The sequence below is a fragment of the Balaenoptera physalus genome, assembly GCF_965194825.1.
Source record: "Balaenoptera physalus genome assembly, chromosome: 2".
NCBI lineage: Eukaryota > Metazoa > Chordata > Mammalia > Artiodactyla > Balaenopteridae > Balaenoptera > Balaenoptera physalus.
In genome coordinates this window covers 111,453,544-111,473,794 of record NC_138883.1, presented here as the reverse complement: position 1 = coordinate 111,473,794, position 20,251 = coordinate 111,453,544, and the positions used below count along the sequence as shown (strand labels likewise).

The 20,251-nt window shown below is 53.8% G+C and overlaps 1 protein-coding gene across 2 annotated transcripts in view; it reads right to left on the bottom strand.

The window, feature by feature from the left end:
• SMAD6 (SMAD family member 6) overlaps positions 1–19,377 on the bottom strand; it is a 72,919-nt gene extending 53,542 nt beyond the window's left edge. Inside the window, exons 1-3 of one of the 2 annotated variants that reach the window (XM_082446927.1) lie at positions 18,425–19,377; positions 10,703–10,759; positions 6,894–6,971 (exon numbers count right to left, since the gene is read on the bottom strand). In XM_082446927.1, coding sequence (XP_082303053.1) covers positions 6,894–6,971; positions 10,703–10,759; positions 18,425–19,241 — 952 coding nt within the window. In that variant the 5' untranslated portion in view covers positions 19,242–19,377. The remainder of the gene's footprint in view (positions 1–6,893; positions 6,972–10,702; positions 10,760–18,424) is intronic. The other variant, XM_082446928.1, reaches the window with a different exon arrangement.
• Between the last annotated feature and the right edge of the window lie 874 nt (positions 19,378–20,251).

Genomic DNA, 20,251 nt, shown 5'->3' with positions numbered 1-20,251 from the left:
GCTTGTTGTCTACCTCTCCTCCTAGACTATCAGCTCCCAAAGGGGAAGGTCCTGGCTTTCTTCACTTTGTAGCAGCTGCACTGGCATGCAGTAGGCTCTTAATACATGTTCAGTACACTGACTTGTCACCCCGAAGCCTACGGTCAGGAAACACACCAGCCCTGGGATCCTTTGTCAGGGACCCCGGAGGATGCAAAAGCTATGTGATCTCTGGTGAATCAGTCGTCTTCTCTGGGCCTTGGATTTGTCATGGGTTAAGTGTACTCTCACTCTAGTCCCCAAGTTTTCATACTCTGGGACCAGGGCTGCTGGGGTAGGGGGCAGTACACCAACCGCCCTCCCTCTGCATGGCCTTGTGCCAGGCAGTAGTTTGGCTTTGAGACAATGATGAGAAGCTAAGATGCTGCAGGCCAGAAGCCCCAGCTCTCTGTACAACCCCTCAAGGCCTAGGAGCTAGTACCCTCTGCCTGGAACACATCAGCATCAAGGGGCCCCTGAGATCAGTGGCCCAATGGCCCCAATGTACAGCTGAGCAAACTGAGACTAGGGAGTGAGGAGCTTACCTGAGGTCACACCATAAGGTAAAGGGCAAGGCCAAGCCTGGAACCCACGTAGGTGCACTGCTCACCACCCTACGTGCTTCTTGGCAAACCAAGTTGGCCAGGCCTCCTCCACAAATGCCTGGTCCTCTCTCATTCCTGCCCTTGACCCCCTCACCACCTCTCCTCCAGCTCCAAACAACCAGCCCAGGAAGAACAGGTCCCCCCCCCCCCCCCGCCACCGTGAGATACCTGGGAGGTTTTAGGGAGGGAAGAAGGTTTTTTTTTTTTCTTTTGTTGATCAAAGCTAAAACAAAAACAAAAACACATGGCAGAGATAGGATGCAAGGAACCAGAGGTGAGTGTGCCCTCTCCCCACCCCCGCCTCAAGAGGAGGCAAGGAGTCTGGGGCCATTTCGGAATTGGAAATGGTAAGCTGGTCCCAAGAGCCCAGCGTCAGTCCTGCAACCCATCCACAAATTTCCAAGCTGGAGCCTGACCCAGGGGGTAGGCAGAGCAGGAGTGGGCCACACCCAGGGCCACTTCTTAACCCATGGGGACCTATCTAGGTTCAAGGCGAGTAATGTCAGGGCACCATCTGCCCCAAACTCCAGGTAAAACGTCCTTCCTGCTCTCCAAAGCCAAATGGAACCCTCTTTTCAGCTAAAACTCAACCCCCCTGCCCTCCCACTCTCTCTTCTAAACCACTCACTCAACACGTGGCACCCCTAGACCCACAGGCTCTGAGCACTGTCACATGTTGGGACTGAGCACAGTCATGTGACAGCAACGTTATCCGGGACCTGCCTGTCACCCAGGTGCGATCAGTTGGTAAAAATTCACCAAGCTGGACACTTACCTGTGTACTCTGTATATTATAGCACAAAGTTTTTTAAAAAAAATATTACACAGGCCTTGGCCTCCTCATGCCTCATCTCCCACTAATGTCAGGTACTTTGCTTCCCAACCCCTCTACCCTCCTTTGGTTTCTCAATATCAGGCTGTTTTCACACTTCCAGGCCTCTGCACTTGATATTCCTTCTACCTGGACTCCATCTCCCACCCCCCAAACCTTGCCTCTTTGGTAGATTCCTATTCATTCTATAATACCCAACTTGGATATCACCTCCTCCAGGGAGTCTTCCTGGGTCACCTCCCCACCATACCAAGAGTCAGTTACTAAGCCCTTCTTTCTCTTTACTGCCTCTTATTCCACTTCTCATTATTACTATTTGTGTCTTCACCTGTCTGTGAGTACCTTGAGGGCAGAGATGATGTAATTTTTATCTCTGTGCTTCCAGCCCAAGCACAGTGCCTGGCACACCATAATGGCCACACCTACCACATGCGTGCCAAGCCTTGGCTGATTCACTTGGCATCATCTCATTTCACCCTCACCATAAGGTGACACGTTGTTATTTTCATCCTTATTTTACAGGTGAGAAAACCAAGGGTGGGAGTGGTTAAGCAGCTGCCCCAAAGCCCCACAACTAGGAAATGGCAGCGCTGGGACTTGAACCCAGGGCCCAATGGAGCGCAACCCATGCTCGTCAGCCCACCTTGCTAGAGAGGCTCAGCACACACTGACGGAGCTGAATTGAGGACCTCGGAGAATGAGGAGCTCTAGGGTCGTTTTGGACCAGGGCCTCTGAGGTGAGCAAGCTTGGGCCCTAGAATCGGGAAGCAGCAGGAAATGATACTGCGCTAACTCACTCCTCTCCTGGCTTCTGTGAGCACTGACACACATCAGACAGCACTGACCACAAAGGGGAACCTCCTCAGGGACCACTGAGAGGAAAGGTGGCAGGTGGGTGGGCTGCATGGACCTATCTAGGTTATAGCCTGGCTCCACCTGCTATGCTTGCTGTGTGGCCCTCAGCTGCTCTCCTAACCTCTCTGAGCCTCTGTTCCCAAACTCTGCCAATCTACAGAACGCAAGAATCCTGGAGAATGATCTGTGCCCTTGAGGAGCTTAGAGTTTGGCTGGTGGAGGAAAGATACCCACATCCAGCTGAGCCCCCAACTCTCCACACTGTCCTGAATAGCTCCTTTTCTTCCCAGGCCTTTTCTTCAAAGTGAGGGGCTCGCCCTCACTGACACTCTAAAGAAACCAGCATGCTCCAGGGACTGAGATACTGGTACACACAACCAAGGTCAGACAAAGGGACTGTCTGGTCCCCATGACAGGCAGCTTACACCATGTCTTGCATACAGTGGGTGCTTAATAAAGCACTTGAATGGTTATCCAACAGGCACTAGAATAGGATATTAGAGGGGAGTTACTGGTTCCTACAGAAGCCCGCCCAGTGCTCCACCCTCCAGCCCCACAGCACTGGAGTCTGGCAGGCCTGGCTTCTAAATGCAGCCCATCACCTCAGGCCCTGGTCAACTCCCAGAGCTCACTCAGCACCCAGCACTGAGCCTGGCCTAGCTCCTCCTACCTCATCCAGGGCAAAAGGCTCCTTGTGTCACATTCATTCTGTTCTTCTAGCCTGGAGCCAAGAGAACCCAGCCCTCAGAGAGGTCATTCCCATGTGGCCCTTCATCCTGCAATTTCTTTGAATTATCGCATATCCTGCCTTTAATTTGCCAAGAAGAGTTGCCCACCAGCCACTCACACCTTAGTATGAATTTAACCCGCTAATCTTGCTTTCCTCCGCAAACTAAATCAAAATAAAGGGAATGGGAGGGGGGGTGGAGATGTTGCAGAGAGGAAGAGGATGCCCCTTAGACAGTCAAGGGGCAGCAGTTAGGCAAGGAAACCAGAGCGTCAAGGACCTGAAGTGAAGGCACCCCAAAAAGGGACTTCCAGGCTTTCCATTTTTCCAAATCCCACTTAAGACTCCAGGTGTAAGGGTCTTTACTTAGTGGAAGCTCCTTGTTCTGGCCCCTACTGGGTGGTCTTGGTGAAGTCACTTGCCCCCGTGAGCTTCAGTTTTCTTGTCTGTTTAGTGGGGATCACGTTATCGACATTTGGAGCTGACGTAGAGATCAGATGAGAGGGTGTCAAGCATTCAGCAGAAGGCTGAAATAAGACAGTCTCCTGTCCTGCTGCCCCCCACCCTGCCCACCGATGCAGCCTCGACTGCCCTGGCCGTGACTAAGCCTCAAAATCCCCCCCTTTCCCCTAAAGTGACCTCAGCAACAGGACGGGAAAGTGAAGCAGAGACCTTGGCGCTGGATAAAAATAGCCAGCCTCAGGTCGGGTGCCGGGATTGTCATTGTGCAAGACAAACAAGGGCAGCCTCCGTCCCAGAGCTGCAGACACCCTGCTCCAGCAACACTCATCCCAAGACGCTGAGAGAGGCCAGGCTCTCAGGGACAGCGCTGCCCACCCCCCCAGGATGCAGGGAGACAGAGGGGGCTGGGGGTGGTCTCCGGGTGGTCGGCAAGGTTCACCCGGTGGGGACACGGAGGAGCACAGAGCCCTGTGCCTCTTGCCAGGCCCCAGCCCTGTCCCTGGTACTTCAATCAGGACAGGCTGTCCCTGGCCTCCTTTTGATCACTCCACCTTGCCCGGTGTGGCTCAGGGAGGAGGATGGGATCCTTGCTGTGGAAGGCTGTGCAGTCACACCGCTCAGTCTCCCATCCCAAGCCTGCCACTTAACAGTTTGGGAATTTGGGCAGCTGGCCTGGCCATGAGCCTGTTTCCTCACCTCTGAAACAGGGGGAATCAAATGTGTCTCACTGGGTTGTGATAAGGAGTCAGCGAGATGAAGAATGACCAGCAGTTAGCAAAGTGCTAATTAGTGAATGTCAACGTTAAATAAATAAATGTCAGCATCAGCATCCTTACCACCTGTCCTTGAGCATCAAACGCCTGGTCTGTCCCAACGCATTCTACCTGCCTGTGCTCCTCACCTTTCTGACCTCACCTCCCGCCCTGCCTCCCATCTTTGCAGGATGAGTCTTGCTTCACCATCCACTGAGACCCCTCTGGGCCTTCTTCTCACCCTGCAGGGCCTCCCTCCCTGAGCCTGTCCTCCAAGGTGACAGCCACCCACAGCCCCAGCTCTACACGCATCCAGGAGGCAGGGGCAGGGCCAACTCATCGGTCCTGGGATCCCCACGGTACAAGTAAGCTAGAGAAGCTGAACTGTGAGCCCGCAGAGTGGGAGGAGACCCACGCCATCCCTGGGAGGGGCCTGGATGACCACAATGGGGAAGGCCTACCGAGACCGCCTGCAACCCAGACCAATCAACCCCCAAAAGGAAATCCCAAACTTCCTCCCCAGTTCCTTCGGTCCCTTAGGATCCCAAGGCAATGGATGCCAGATTTTCTCATGAGAGCCATGCAATCCTCATCCACGGTAAAGAGCGTCACGTCAGGGCCTTCTCACCAGTCAGTACCAAAGGTCGCTCTGGGATAGCTGGGTGGGAACCCCAAACACAGGCCCACTGGGCCCCAAAGGCAGCCCGACCTAATGGCCTCAGGGTCTCCGGAGACCTTCCAGCCTCCAGACGGTGCTCTCTCCTGGGAACCGGATGTAGGGAGCGGCCTCCCGCAGGCGCTCTGGGGTCTGCTCCTTCCAGCCTGAGTCACACACAGGCCAGCTCTGGGATGACAGAGATCAAGAGAGATCACGTCTGAGAACATGCCATGAACCTGTAAGGCACCTCCACACACGGCAGTTTCCGCCAGTCACAACGAGGGGATGGGATGATGAAAAACTACCCATCTGTCCATACAACCAACGCCAGTGCCATCCATCTAAATTAAATACACTCTGACGGTTGGCAGGGACATGGAATCATGCATTCAGAAATACTTTTAAGCCTCTTGCTCAAAATTATATGTGGCTTCCAACCACATAGGCACAGAGGAAGAAGAATGGATTAAAACGTCCACTTCTTGTGTTCATCTGGTTAGGTCTTTCAGGGAAAGACATTTTAACAAGTAGGGCCAAAAGGCAGGGATGAAGACAAAGTGTCCCAACTAGAGGGGCCACCAGAGACCAGAAGGCAAGTGGGACCAAGAAGACCTAGACCCCAGTACCAGCTGCGCCATAAGCTCCACTGTACCCCTGGGCAAGTCACTTCCTGCTCTGGTTTCTAGTTTCTCTATCTTCGAAACAGACGTACTCTTGTGATCTCCCACGGCTGTGATGGAACATGGAACGGATGGGGAAGGGCTCGGGACAGGGGAACTGGACAGGCAGCCCTGAGCAGCCAACACTGTGACACCCGTAGAGTCGTGGGGAGAGTACGGCAGGAATGACAGAACTTCGTGCAAAATAAGTTCACTGGAGGTACATCCAGCCCTTGCAGAGAAGTGGGGGACAGAACAGTGGTCAGAAGCACAGTGACATAGTGGCAAATGGCTCTGCTCCGACGTGATCCTGGGCAAGTCACTTTACTGCTGTTGTGAGATGATGATTCTAAAGGGGCCCGAGTATAGGATGTGGCCCAAAGTAAACACTCAATAGATAGCTACAATGACTGTTGTTGCCATTATGACAGGGTGTGGGGTCTGGGGAGGACAGCTCAGATGCAGGCAAACAGAGGCCTTCTCAAAGAGATCCAGCCATGCCTGCTGGGGAAGCATCTCCTGCCCGAGGGGCTGTCACCCAACGCAGCACAGAGCCAGGCCACAAGCCCCAGCTGTCCTCACAGCACACCCAACCCGCCACGCTCCCAAAGGGCCCCATAGACCTCGGCACTTGAGCCCCTCCTGGCCCTCGAAGCCCCCAGGTCACCACCAACATGTCATTTCTCAAGGAAAGCTTGATTTAGGTATTTCCCAGAATGTGAGGGTCCCTATGGCCAAGTCTTAAATGTGGGAAGTAGGGGAGGCTCCAAACCAGGGTTCTCTCTGCTTCCTAGCCCAGCATGCAGTGCTCAGGGAGGGACACGGAAACCACCAGCCTCTGGAAAACTCCTCGCTTGCTGGACTCTCCCCCATGATCGTTCTACCCACTCCATTTCCCCCTCTTCTGACCCTGCGCATCGGTCCTTCCCCAGAGCAGGGACAGAAGGAGAAACCCAAGAAGACAAATGTAAACAAACACGTCCATTTTGCTGGCTCTCAGCAGCTTGGGAAGAGGATTCCTTGCAAAATCAGGATGGAGAGCTGGGCTGGGTTTTTGTCATGTCCACGAGAGAAAATTGGTTAGAGCGTGGATCGCCAGGCACTTGAAAAGTTCTCATCCTTAGGCCTCATTCATACAGGTTGTTCTTAACCCCAAGAACACCAGTGATGAAGACACTGGCAGTCTTCTCCTCGAGGGGTGGGAGGCCCAGGGAAAAGAAAAGGAGGGGGGACATCAACAAGACCTCCGTCAGGCCCCTGCCACTGGTCCCCCTCCTGTAAAGTTCAACACAATGGCAACATGCAGGGAAAAAAGAAATGCCAACCTGAGAATTCACCTGGAGCCGTGATGAGGGAGTTGGTGGCCTCCGTTTCAGTGTAAGACAATGTGGAATCAGATAGATCTACAGGAGGAAAGAGAAAGAGAACTTAAGTTGGCTGTGGGGTGTTCCTCTCTTCTTTCTCAAGCGTGTGTGTGTGCGTGCGTGCGTGCGTGTGCGCACACACACACACGTGGGCATGCCAGCACTTGCAAAGGGCAGCATGTCCCTCACAACTTTCTTCTGCCACTCCCCGTCCCACGATCGCAGGAGACCAGGCCAGCCAACCCTGGAACTCTTCTGGAAAATGCTGACTGCTGCAGCCCTGGCACCTGAAAAAGTTTCAATTGCTCTGGCCACAGAAATAACCCAAGTTCAGGGGACCGAGCAAGTAGTAACTTGGAGCCTTCTTGGGTAAGGTTAAATTAAGCCCCTAAACAATTCATAGCTGCTGTACTTAATTACAACCATTAAAATTCTTGAAGTTGTTCCTTCTTGCTTCCTTCCTTCCTTCCTTCCTCCCTCTGGAGCTGGGGAAACTCTGTTTTAACAAGTTACCAGCCATCCTCACTCTGTCCCGCTTACACCCCTCTAATTAAGGGCTCAAGCATTTGCTCCCAGATTAACTTTTTTCTCTCTCCCCTCCCCCACCCTCACATCCAAACCCACTCCCAGAGCAACTTTCAATGTCTAGACTATTTTTTTCTTTTCCTTTTTTTTTAAAGGCGTTCATTGTTGTTTAAATAGTTTTAAGTACCTCACATGGCGTGCGCTATTTGTTTTCCCCTGTCTGCAGTGCACTCATATGGGGAAGGGAAATTCTTTTGCACGTTTTCTCTTGAACGCTGAGCTATTAGCGGGACAAGCTGATGCCCTGGGGGGCAGGCCGACTTGGAAAGTTTTTCCTGGGCCTCTGCCTCTGCTACCAGCAACGGGGTGTTGTCCCCGTTAAGGGACAGGTCTGTCCAGGAGTTGGAAGGCATGTTCTTTCTGTGAGGCTTGTGGTATCTTTCATCTTCTCACCCAGCACAACCCAGATGTGGCTCGGCTGGTCCCACCTGGCTCAGGAAAGCCACTCCACGCTGGGGAATCCTGGCACAAAAACCGTTAGCCTAGGCCCTAGCTAGCCAGAATTCCACTCGATCCTGTAGGCATTTTTTCCTTCTACCACGTGGCTTGGGGAGCGGGAAGATGAAACGTTAAACAATTTGGCTTTTTTTTTTTTTTTTTTCCTTCTCGTTTCCCACTTGCCAGATGCTGACTGGGTGTTCTGGGTTTTATTTTGTTTTTTTGGTTTCATGTGATCACAGTGGCTCAGAAGTGAACTGACTTTTTGTTTATGAAAAACTAACAATGCAAGGAAAAGAAAATAATACAAAAAATAACTCGGACTATTTATCGGGGCCTGAAAAAGTTATCTGCTGGTCAAATGTGTTTGGAGGAAAATAGGGACAGATGGAAAATCTCTTTAAAAGAAGATAATAACCTCAATGCCTAAGTGGGAACCTCTTTGCTTTTCAGACCTCATCTTCCCGAAGTGTTCAGGCCCCAAGTCTTGCTGCCACTTATTGTTCGAAGTAGCAACACCCCAGGCTGAACCCGGTTTCTTAGTGAACCGCTGTGGAGCCAACACAGACAGACAGCCTTATGAACGTTCCAGGAGCGGGCGTGATGGGTGTTTTCCATCCTTCGCAGCTGTAAGTCCCTGCCATGCACTCTCCAAACCTTCACATCTAGTGCTTCTAGTGAGGCCCTACGAGGCTGTTGTAGAAAAAGAACACTCCCAACCTTGGTCACTGCTCGAGCCCCAAGGAGGAACCCCATCTGGAAGCTGGAGCCCCAGGTTCGAGTCCTACCTCCACTCTTACTCAGCAAAATCAGGGGTCACCAGCTTTGCCTGCAAAGGGCCCCGTAGTGAATATTTTCAGCTTTGTGAGCCCTACAATCTCCATTGCAACTATCCACCTCTGCTGCTGTCCTGTGGAAGCGGCCACAGACAATACAGCTGAGTTCCAGCAGAACTTTGTTATGGACTCTGAAATTTGAATTTCATATAGTTTTCACATGTCACAAAAGACATGCTTCTGCTTTTGGTGGGTTTTTTTTTCTTAGCCATTTTAAAAAGTAAAAACCATTCTTAGCTCAAAAGCCACACAAAAACAAATGGTGGGCTGTCATTTTCGGACCCTTGAGCTGTATGACCACCAGCAAGTGTCACTTCCTCTTTCTCCGTCGCAGTTGTCCCATTTGTAAAATAACCGGGACACCTGCTGATTTCCAAATGGTCACTTTGCCCCGCTGGATGGAGTCCTGATTTTTGTGGCTTTATCACCAGCTGACCCACGATTCCTTGGGGCAATGATCCTTGACATTCAAGCTCAGGTGCTACATTTACTAAGAATGTTTGCGGGTTTTCCTTTTCCTCTACTAGAATGAGGGATCTTCTAAGCGACTAGTGCAATTATGTTAACTTAAAAAATGCTGAGATGGGCCTGGGAGGGAAGGATGGGGAACCGCTGAGCTGAACAGGGGCTGCTCTGGGTTTCCGCCTCAGCCCCACTGCTCATCAGCTGGGCGGTTGTCCCTGACCCTCAGCCTGATTCCTTGTCTACCAAGTGACAGGGTCCCACCAGATGACCGCTCCAGTTCCCCGGGGAACTAAAAGAAGCTCCTCCATCCACGGGATGACCATACTTCAGGAAAAACAATGAGGAAGTTGCCATCGTTAAGCCACTGACTCATACACCGTCATGGGACAGCCTCTGTCCTCCTAGACTGAGGAGGACAAACTCCTGAAGGGACCCGGTGGGCACTCCTGTCTCCAGAGGGGGGCCTGGAAGGAAAACTGGACTGGATGCCTGAGAGTTTATGACACTTAGAAGTGACCTCCCAGATGATGCTGACACACGCTACCGGGAAGAGGCCTTTACCAAAAACAAAACAAAACCCGCTTTTTGTGGTCACTGGTGGAACATGTCAGCATCACTGCCACGCCATCTGACTTTTAAAGCTCGAGTCCCACGGCAGCTACCCACGGTAGTCCCACAGTCTCAAAGTCACTCTCCCGGTACTGTTCGGGCCATACTCACCCCACCACTGGGATTCTCCACTGGAGGAACCAGGAGGGCCAGGAAATGAGCCATTTCTACTTTTAAAACCACATGCATCTACCCCAGCATACAGGCTGCTCATTTAGCCCCAAGGCTTTACAGAAAACACGTTCTACCTCTGAATGGGCTCTGCCAACAATGACACTACCACTGAGGGGTACCCTCCATGCCAGGGGCTTGGTGTACCTAGACACTTGCTTTCTAAATGTTCCAGCTGTTGTTTCTGCCCAGGTGAACTTCTTGGCTTAAAAGAGGGGGGGAAACATATAGCTCCTCTCAACAGTGACTTTGTGCTCAGCCTATCTGTCATAGTGCTAATTAATACATACCAAAGGAGAACCATGTAAGGCTGGGAGGGAAGGAGAGGAAAAGAGACAGAAACATCAACCCACCAGCATCAACAAGATGCTGAAGCTGAAACCCATTCGTCTCCCACAGGCCCATGGTTAAAGGTCACAGAGAGGTTAATGATGAGCGAGGAATTTCAAGACGTAAATAGCCCGCTGCAAAGACACTGCAAAGGCTGGGTCAGCTCTGGCCCAACTGGGGGTGTGTTTGTAAAACTTCACCCACCCCATTTCAAAGGCCACCAGGCTGGTGATCCCTCCCTCCCCTCCTTCTCTGGCCCTTCAGCACTGAGGCAGGGCCCTGTGGGAGCCTGGGAAGGAGGCACCTCCCCAAAGGTCAGAAGGAGGACACACTTACCCAGTGGCTTGTACTCGTCGCGAGGAGACAGCCGAGAGTAGGGGGGTGGCGGTGATTCTGGAAGACAGGAGACAACGTGTCACTGCTGGGATGGGAGAGTTCACACATGGTGGTTGTACATGCTTTTGATTATTGATTTCCTCAAATAATAAACCCAGCTCCCAGGAACCCAGCACCTCTGCTGCCCCAGTCCCCTGGAACAGCACTGCCCAACAGGGAAAGCCACAAACTTGGGGTACAGACCTGGGCTCAATCCCTGCTCTGTCACCTTTGGCTGTGTGACCTCAGGCAAGTTACCTCACCTCTCTGAGCCTGTTTCCTCAGCTCTAAAATGGGGACAATAATCACAGAGACCTCCCAGGTTTGCCAGGAGGGCAAAAGGAAATAATGTATGTAAAATGCTCAGTACAGCTCTTGGTACTGCAGAAAAATACCTCCACAAACAGTAACTATTATTATTATAATGAGAGAAACAGGGGTACAGGGAAAGTCAGAGCTAAGGTGGCCTGTTAAAATACAGGATGCTCGGTTAAAGTTGAATTTTGGATATACATGGCATAAGCTTTTAGCATAAGTATGTCCCTTGCAATATCTGGGACATACTTATACTAAAATATTATGTGTTGTTTACCTGAAATTCAATTTAACAGGGCACTCTGTAATTTTCTTTGCTAAGTTTGGCAACTCTCGTCAGAACTGACTGACTGCAGAGGCCCACATAGACATAGGAGCTCCCTTTCAAACAAACTACATTAGAGCAAATGACCTTCAGGGCAAGGAGGAGGACATGATTGGTTGGAACCCAGGAAGCCAAACCCAGCTCCCCATATGGGAGACCTTAAACCAGTCACTGCCAGCTCTTGGCCTCAGTCTCCCCCCTCTGTAAAGAGAAGGGGTGGAACACACAATCTCCATGGCCTTGCAGCTCAGACCCTCTGCGATTCTTTATTGTCTATGGTATTTTTCTTTGGGTTTCCTTTCATTTGCCTAAAATACTTGTCCTTAAAAACATATACTTTGTCTTCAGAAGAATTCCTTAGCCTCTTGCTTTCTGGGAAGTAACAATTTGCTTAACTAAGTAACAATTTGCAGGAATGAAATGACCCTTCATTTTCCTTAAATGAAACTAAAGGCCATCAAATTGCAAACTAAAACAAACTCTCAGTGGCAGTAAAGTGGTAATAACTATTATTAGGCAGGTATCAGGAATGACACAAGGGATAATAAGTGTTTTTCACAATTATAATAAGGCACAATTAGTCGCAGGAGCAGGCAGCTTCACCTCTTCCCCACCCCGGCTTTTCCAGCTAGAAAGGACTTCAACAAAGTGAAGGCGCTGCAGTCTAAACACAGGGAATCTTTTGTGGACTGGAATTAGGGAGAAGGAAAATGAATCATGGATTAGCCACTGGGAGCGAAGCAAACATTTGCTGAATGTGTACCCTGTGTCTCTCTCTGTGCGGGGACCTTTCAATTTCATACACTGTATTTTATTCTTTTGGACCTTAGGTACAGAGTGGTTAATCACGCTCATTGGGTACCTACTTTCATTTCCTCCTTTCTTAAAAATAAATAAGATGACCATTACCATTCCCATTTCACAGATGAGAAGACTGACTTGCCCATTGTTCCCCAGCCAATCATGGTGGAGCTGGGATTTGAATCCAGGCCTGACTCTGCTCTACACCCCAATGAGACAGGCAGTCAAGAGGCATCCTGTCTTCCACCCCTTCATCCCAGCTGGGTCTGGTACATCATATGCACAGAAAGTGTTCAGTAAACAGATATGGACAAAGACAATGGTGACAAGGATAATGGTAAAGTTGGGGGCATCAGTGGACAAAGGTGTGGAGAAAGAGGACCTATGGGGCCAAAAGGGTGACCCAAAGGAGACCTCAAACAAGACTCAAGGAGGGGGGCTATTTGCCTTCAGTAGGAGCCCCCTTATCCACCAGTCTTGGAGGGGCTAGAGACCAGACTCTCAGGACAACAGGCGAAATACAGGTAGGGCTAGCGCTCCACAGGGAAAAAGAATTGAAACCAGTGCTCCCACTGTACAGAGGAGAAGACTGAGGCCTGAAGAGTAGAAGTGACTCCTTGAGGGCCAGACAGGGAGCTGGTGTAGAGGCAGAACCAGAGGCCAGGTCTCCTGACCCCCAGCCTCATGTCCTTTCCACTACCCCACTAACTTATCAGAAGGTCTGCAACTCCTGTGTCCGGGTTCCTCTTGCAAACATCTAATTGGCTGAGGCCCAGCCCACACATGGTAGGGAGTTCTGGACATCTGCCCCCAGATATGTCCCCCAAAGTGAAACCTGGCAGCAATGGGCTGTGGAAGCTGGAGTCAAGCCACTGTAATCAACCCCAGCATCTCTGCCTGGGGCTGCTTACCTGGGACCCGTAAAGGGGCGGGGGGGGGGGAGCTCATGAAGATCCCCCTCACAGGAGCCACCTGGGCCTTGAGTGACACCCACCAACCATGCCCACACCTGGGCTGGGGGCTCTAATGCATGAGCGAGACAGAAAGCAAATCTACAGACTTGGGACATCAGACACACCAGCCAGTGAGGAACTGCAAAGCTTTCAGGAGGGACTTCACCAGCACCCACACCCTGCTTTGTTCTAACAAAACGATCTGCACAGAGATTGGAAGCACATCACTAACTTCCATCCTAGGCAAGTAAAAAAGAGACTGCACCCCAAGACACGGGGATTTAGAATGTCAGAGGTCCCCCCCAACTCAATTTCTTATTTTAACTGATGGGGCAAGTGGGGTGGAGGCAGGTAAAGGGCCCACCCAAGACCACACAGGAAGGCAAGAGATGTTATTCTACTTCAGCTGAACAAAGGGGGGAGGCCAGTTCAGGACCAACATCGAGTTACTTTTTAAAAAAAAAAAGTTATCATTCACATACCCTAAGATCTACTCTTTTAAAATATACAATTCAGTGGTTCTTAGTACATTCAGAGTTGTGAGACCAATACCACCATCTAATTACAGAATATTTTCCTCACCCCAAAAGGAACCCTGCCCCATTCACAGTCAGTCCCTATTCCCCCAACTCCCAAACCTCAGGCAACCACAAATCTACTGTCTATCCTCATGGGCTTGCCTATTCTGGATGTTTCACACAAATGGATTCCTATAACAGAAGGCCTTTTGTGTCTGCCTTCTTTCACTTAGCATACTGGTTTCCAGGCTCTTCCATGCTGTCGCTTCTATCGTACTTCATTCTTGTTTATGGCTGAATGATATTCCACTGGGTGGCTATATCACACATTTTGTTTATCCATCTGTCAGCTAATGGACATTCGGACTGTTTCCACCTTTTGGCTCTCAGGAATAACGCTGCTATGAACAATACTGAGGAACCTTTAACTGGCACCTCGGCCTCACTCCAACACATCCACCCTCCCTCCACAGATCTGGGAGGATGGAGCCCCAGGACATGAACTCAGGTGGGACAAAAGGTCAGAAGAGAAAGTGTAGGCTGCCTCCAGGCCCTCTGTCCACACTCTCGTCTTAGAAGCTATCTTAGTACTTAGAAAAGTTGTGTTGATTTCTAAATAAGAACTTACATGCTCTAAACTTTAAGGGGAGAACTCTTAAAGCCCTGCAGGCCCCTCAGAAAGAAATGATCATGGGCAGGAGGGAGGGAGAGAAAGAGAGATCAGAAACTCCAGCCCCCTCAGACAGCCAGCCTCAGGCATCAACTTCAGGAATCTCCTCCAACTTCCTTCAGAAGTGAGAGCAGTCAGCCAGGGGCCGAGTGTACCAGAAGGCTAGCGCTCAGCCCAATGCAGCTCAGCTTAGCAGAGACGAGGCTCTGGTTAGCCCCCAGGGAGTACTTACCCTTTCGGGATCTAGACCCTAATTCTAAAGCCAAAAGAGTTCACAGCCTCTCCCACTGCCTGGTAACGTTTCAGTTGAAGACATTACCTTCCACCCCGATCTGCGCAGCCTAGCATCTTGCTTAGGAAAGGTCCATGTGCCTCCCTGGGCCTCCCAGTTTTCACCCTCCCAAGGGGTGCCCTCCTGGGTGCCTGTCCCCTCCAGCCCCAGGACCTGAAGGCTCAACCCCAAGCACCAGGGTGGGAGACGCAGAAGAGAAGCTCCTGGCGCTTTAAGGCCGGCAGAGCCTAATTGCCCAGATTCCCCCGGCAGCCAGATAAACAGCGCGGCAGGCTGGCGCCAGCAAGAGGCAAACTGCACATTATCACCCCTTCCTCACCTCCAAGGAGGAGCTCGGAGGAGCAGGGCGGGCAGGGCCGAGGGGCCGCCAGAGGGGCGGGGCGGGGGCTTGGAAGCCCAACTTGAAATTGATCTCATTTCAAAGGGATAATGCCAGGCCAAATAAAAGGAAAACTTTCTAGCCCATTCTAATTCCTATAGTCCTGGCCTGGGAACCCTGTGTTTTCCTAGGCGGCCTCCTCCAGTCATTTAGAAGTTCTCTCTCGCTCTCTCCTTCCCTGGCGCAATTTGGATAATAGTAATTTACTGAATATAATTACAGAAAAAAAAAAAAGTGGTGAAGCAAAGAGCAGGAGATTTATTCCAAAGTTAATGGATACTTTCGGGAGAAAGGAGCTCTATAAACACAGGTTAGAACTGTGATTAAAGTATTTCTCCACATTTCCGTCCACATAGGCACCAAGCTCAGCGAACTGGCTTTTCCAGGGACAGAAAGACACACCAGAGGGAGGGAAAGCTAGGGCCTGACTCCCACGGGAGCGGGAAGCCCAGGGCAGAGCTGGGCACACAGGACCCCACTTTCTAAGACAAGCATGGGGGAGAGGGCAGCCCCGTGTCACCTGGAATCTTCCCAGCAGACCCTCAGAGATTCTGTTCACCACTCCCTCGCTTTACAGATGAAAAAAGAGGCCCAAAGAGGGGAATTGGCCCCAATGCCCCAAAGCAAGTTGAAAGATGGAGCAGGGTTTGCTCTGAGCAGCAGGGGGCCGCACTGCCCAGAAAGGGGCCGTCTCACTAGGGATCCCTGTGGGGGCCAGTGGGGCACTGGGGGGCCGGTGGGTGTCCCTCAGTTGGCCCGCTGCGTGTTCCAGCGTACTCTCTATGGGTGTACCTGCCCCAGTGCCCCAGCCCTCTCCCGCAGAGCCCTGGAAGGAGCCGTCTCCTTATCAGGACGCGCACGGCTGAGCTCCAGCTATGCACCCGCCCAGCTCCGGGAGACAGGCTGGCGGCCAGGAGGCGGCGGTGGCGTGGACAGCAAAGGGCTCCCCCAGTCCTCAGTCCTGGCGGCCCAAGCCATCAGGCAGGGGATGGAGCAAGAGGGTCAGCCTGGTGCCTACCGGAAACTCTTCCCAGACCACCAGTCCTCCCAATGGCCCCCGGGGCGGCTTGAATGGGGTGTGGAGGGCGGGGCTTGGGCTAATGAAGTAGCAGGAGAACAGGCACAGTCCCTGCAACAGCGCCTCCTTCCGGTAGGAGGAGAGCAGTCAAGTGCCAGTGCTTAGTCTGGAATTTGAGGTGGAGAACATTTCTAGAGCCACCCCCACTGACCCACAGGGAGACTAAGAGGAGAGGTTACTCCTCCAAGGTCAAGTTGTCGATAGATACCGGCAGGGCAGAGCCTAGGACCAGGTCTATGGGTCAGAACCATACCACTGCAGTTTGCCCGTTAACTTAAAACTGCTCAAGGTTACCAAACTCAAACGAAGACCCAAGCTGACTTATCCAAGGAGTACGGGCAGGGTGGGTCCTGCCTGTCTCCAGTTTTCTTTACCCCACCCCTTCCCACCCTCACACCTGAGCTTGCCTGGTACCCTGACTCTCGGTGGGCCCTCTCCTCCTCCCCCTCGACACCCACCTCCCCTTACCCATCCATCCTCCAAGGCCCCGCTCCAGGTTAGAGCTCTGAGGCTCCTAAAGGTGCTCCTGTTACATGCACACCCCACAGTGCTCTGAGAGTTCAGACCCTCTGGCCTGGCCCTGCTTCCCCCTAAAATATTATGTGTTGCTCCCTCTGTCCCAACTCTCCCCGCGCCGCAACCCGAAGATTCTGTTTCTTAAGGGCATGGATCCTACTCATATTTCCACTCTCCCCACTACAGCACCCAGCATGGTGCCTGGCACAGAGTAAGTGCTCAACAAATACTCGCTAGCAGACTGATGTGGTGAGAGAGAAAATGCCCAACGGGGCCTTCTAAAAGAGCAGAGGGGCCCCCACCAATTCTCTCCCCCTGAAAACGGGACCAGGGACAGGGCAACCACAAACAGGGCCCTCCTCCTCAGAGGCAGGGAGGAGCCAGGGTGGAAGAGGGGAGAAAGCCACTTCCAGGGAAAGCTGTCGGAAGAGGAACAAGGAGCACAGAAAGCCCGCAGAGGGCCACAGGTCAGCCACTGCCCAAAGCCCCCTGAGAATCAGGCCTGGAGTGACCATGCGGGGTGCAGGGCAGCCAGATCAACGCTGCCTCTCCCCACCCCAGCCCCCATCAGTGCTCTCTCTTCAGGAACCACCACTGAGGCACCGTCCTTCCCCTCCGGCCACCACCCCAGACACCAACAAGACACCTGGGACAAATCCATGCTTCTAGCCCCACCCTCCCCTTCCAAGCTGGGAGTCAGGAGACCTGTGTGATCTGACCCTCTTAAATGCCCCCAGGCTGGGTGCTGCCTCTCTCCAGAGGGGCCAGGCCAGAGGAACTCAGAGCCTGCCCAGGCCCAACAGTCTATAACCCTCTGAGAGTCCCATCCCTGCAGAACCCCCAGTGCCACCTAAGATGCATACACCCAGAAGATGCTACAGGCTAAAAATGTGTGATCTCTGCAGTGCAAGGGAAGGAGGCGGGGTGGGGGTGGGGTGAGGATGCAAGCTTCTGGCCTGCCTGGAGTCTCCTTCTGTCCTCACCTCTGCTACAGCACCCAGGGCCTGCTCAGGTAAGCAGGACTGGGTAGATGGTGTGTGCAGAAAAAACCCAAGAAGAGGACAAAGAAGGGGGGCAGTTCTCAAAAGTACTAAAATATCCAGCTTCCTTCCCTACCTAGACACCTCCAGGACCCTCAACTCTCTAGAAAAGCTGGACACAGGATTGAGAATGATGATGGCAGAAGGCCCTGGCATTTGACACCCAAGGGATGCTGGCAACAATCAAGAGGCAAGAGAGCAAGAAAGTGGTCTCCACTCTGAGAAGGGTTACCCCGCAAAACCTTTGCTCCAAAGTATAGACAGGAACAAGTGGGACAGTTTACAAACACTTTGGATTCTAGCCATGAATTGCCTACACCAATTTCACAACTTACATCTACCTGGATACGACAAACCATAATATACCGTAGGTATAGGCATATGCACACAAATGCTACAGGCTCGGGCACGGACTGGGGGTCACTGGGCTCGGTGGGGGGGAAGGGTGGCGCTCAAGTCTTTGGCCTCTCCTAGACCTGCCCTCCTCTTTCACCCTCTGGAAAACCGGAGCCTGCCTCAGGTCCCTGAAGCTGCACAGAGAAAACTCCAACCCGCACCCTTCTGAGTTTACCGGAGCCTTAAGATGAAGTTGCCATTTGATGTGTGCACCCACATCCCCACTCCCCAGCTTTCCTGCCAGCATGAGGCGCCTCCACCGGGAGCTCCCACGCTCCAGGGGCACCCGGGAGAACACCCGCAGCTCCGCCCGCCCGCCAGAGGTGTCAAGGAGAGACAAGAGGCCGCGGAAAGGGGCGGGAGGGGAACCCCGAGGGCCCGCCGGGCGCGGCGCGCTCACCTGGCCCGCAGAGCCGGCTGAAGTGGTAGGGGTTGCAGCACACGGTGGGGCCGTCGGCGGCGGCGGCGAAGCTGTGGCAGCCGCACAGGGGCTTGAGCTCCACGGCGTGCTGCAGGTCGGGCCAGCGGAAGAGGCGGCCGAGCAGCAGCTGCGGCGGCGCGGGCTGGCCGCCCAGGCGGAGGTCGGCGCGCGGCACCAGCACGCAGCCGCCCGGCACGCCGCCGCGGGACTCCACCGCCTCCAGCAGCGTGTCCAGCGAGCGCTCCTTGAGCCGCTTCAGCAGCGAGTACGTGACCGTCTTGAGCTCCTGCTCGAGCAGCAGCAGCCGCGAGCGGGCTTCGCGACTCCGCCCGCCGCCCGCCGGCTCCAGGGCAGCCCCGGCCAGGGGGTCGCCGGCGTCCCGGGGCGCGCCGGCGGCGTCCCGCTCCGAGAAGAGACAGCAGGTCACCGTCTCGCAGTCACTTTCGGGCAGCCAGCCCCGGCCTCCCGGCTCCGCCACGTGAAGCGGGGAGCCCCCAGAGCCGGCCCCCGGCTCGGACATGGGCCTCGGGGGGCCCCCTGCGCGCCGGCGCCTCCCAGCGCCCTGGGAGCCTCGCTGTCCCACCGCGTCCCGGGGCCGCCTCAGGGCTACCGGGCGGACTTCGGGGCGGCCGCAGCCTCCGCCTTCTCGTGCTCGCGGGGCCGGCTCAGCTCGGCTGCCCACGCTCCCATCCTCGTCGCCGCCGCCGCCGCCGCCGCCGCTGCCTTCCTCCCGGTCGGGGACCACACGACTTCGCCAAAGTCGCCGCACCAGCCCCGAGCGTTTGGACCTGAACATACGATATCCTTTGGCGCCGGGGGTGGGGGGGAGGCGGTCTCCGGTTACCGGGGGTCCGTTTCCTCAGCGAGGCGCCGGCTGCGCGGGCCGCAGCCCCACATGAAGCTCTGCCGCCGGGCGCCGTGCAGACCGCGCACAGCCTGTCGTCGAAGGGGCGCCGCAGGGCTGCAACATGAGGGAGCTCGCCAGGGCGGGACGGCGGGGAACGCGCGCACGCCGAGCCGCAGTCCGCGCTCGGCCCGCGACTACATGGACCCCGGCGCCCGGGCAGCTCAGCAACTCCAGCCCCGGCGCTTCAGAGGGACTGCAGGCTGCGCGCCGCCAGCAAGACCCCGCATGGGCCGGAGAGCCTTCAAAAGTTACGCGGCTGGTCCATGAGCACAAAGCGCTCGCGCCGAACCCCCCAAATGTGTCTGGGAAGCCCTGCCTTTAAAACCCAAGCACTTCACTACATGGGCTTTTCCTGCAGGATCCGAAAGGCAGGCTTGTTGATACCCTCGGCTTCCTTCTTACTCCCTGCAGAAAGAAAAAAAGAAAAAGAAAAAAAGGAAAGAAAGAAAAAGAAACCCCAAACAAAACCAAAATCCCTGGAATTGCATGCACGAAAAGCCAACTCCGTCTCAGGTCCCAGGCGCTAGATGCACTTGGAGCGAATTTCTCCTGAACGCGGGTGTCAACACATGAGTGGAAACTGTAAAAATCCCAAAGAGCTGCTGGGAATCCTTAATTAAAAATGCAATCCACCGAGGCAGAGGTCGTAGCCCGCCCCACGCTGCGCTCGGACGCCCCGGACGCTGCGGCTGCAGAGGTCGCCCCCCTCCCCCCTCCACAAAAAGTGCCTCCCGGTGGCCCCGCGGTCCCGGCGAGGTCTGGCGAGGCAGCGCCCGGCGGCTCTTTCTCTCGGCTCGTCTCCCTCGCTCGCTCCCCCGCTCGGCTCTCTCTTTTTTGTTCTCCTCAAACGCACACTGAGGGCCCCCGGAGGAGCGCCGCGGAGTCATTGGCTGCCTCCC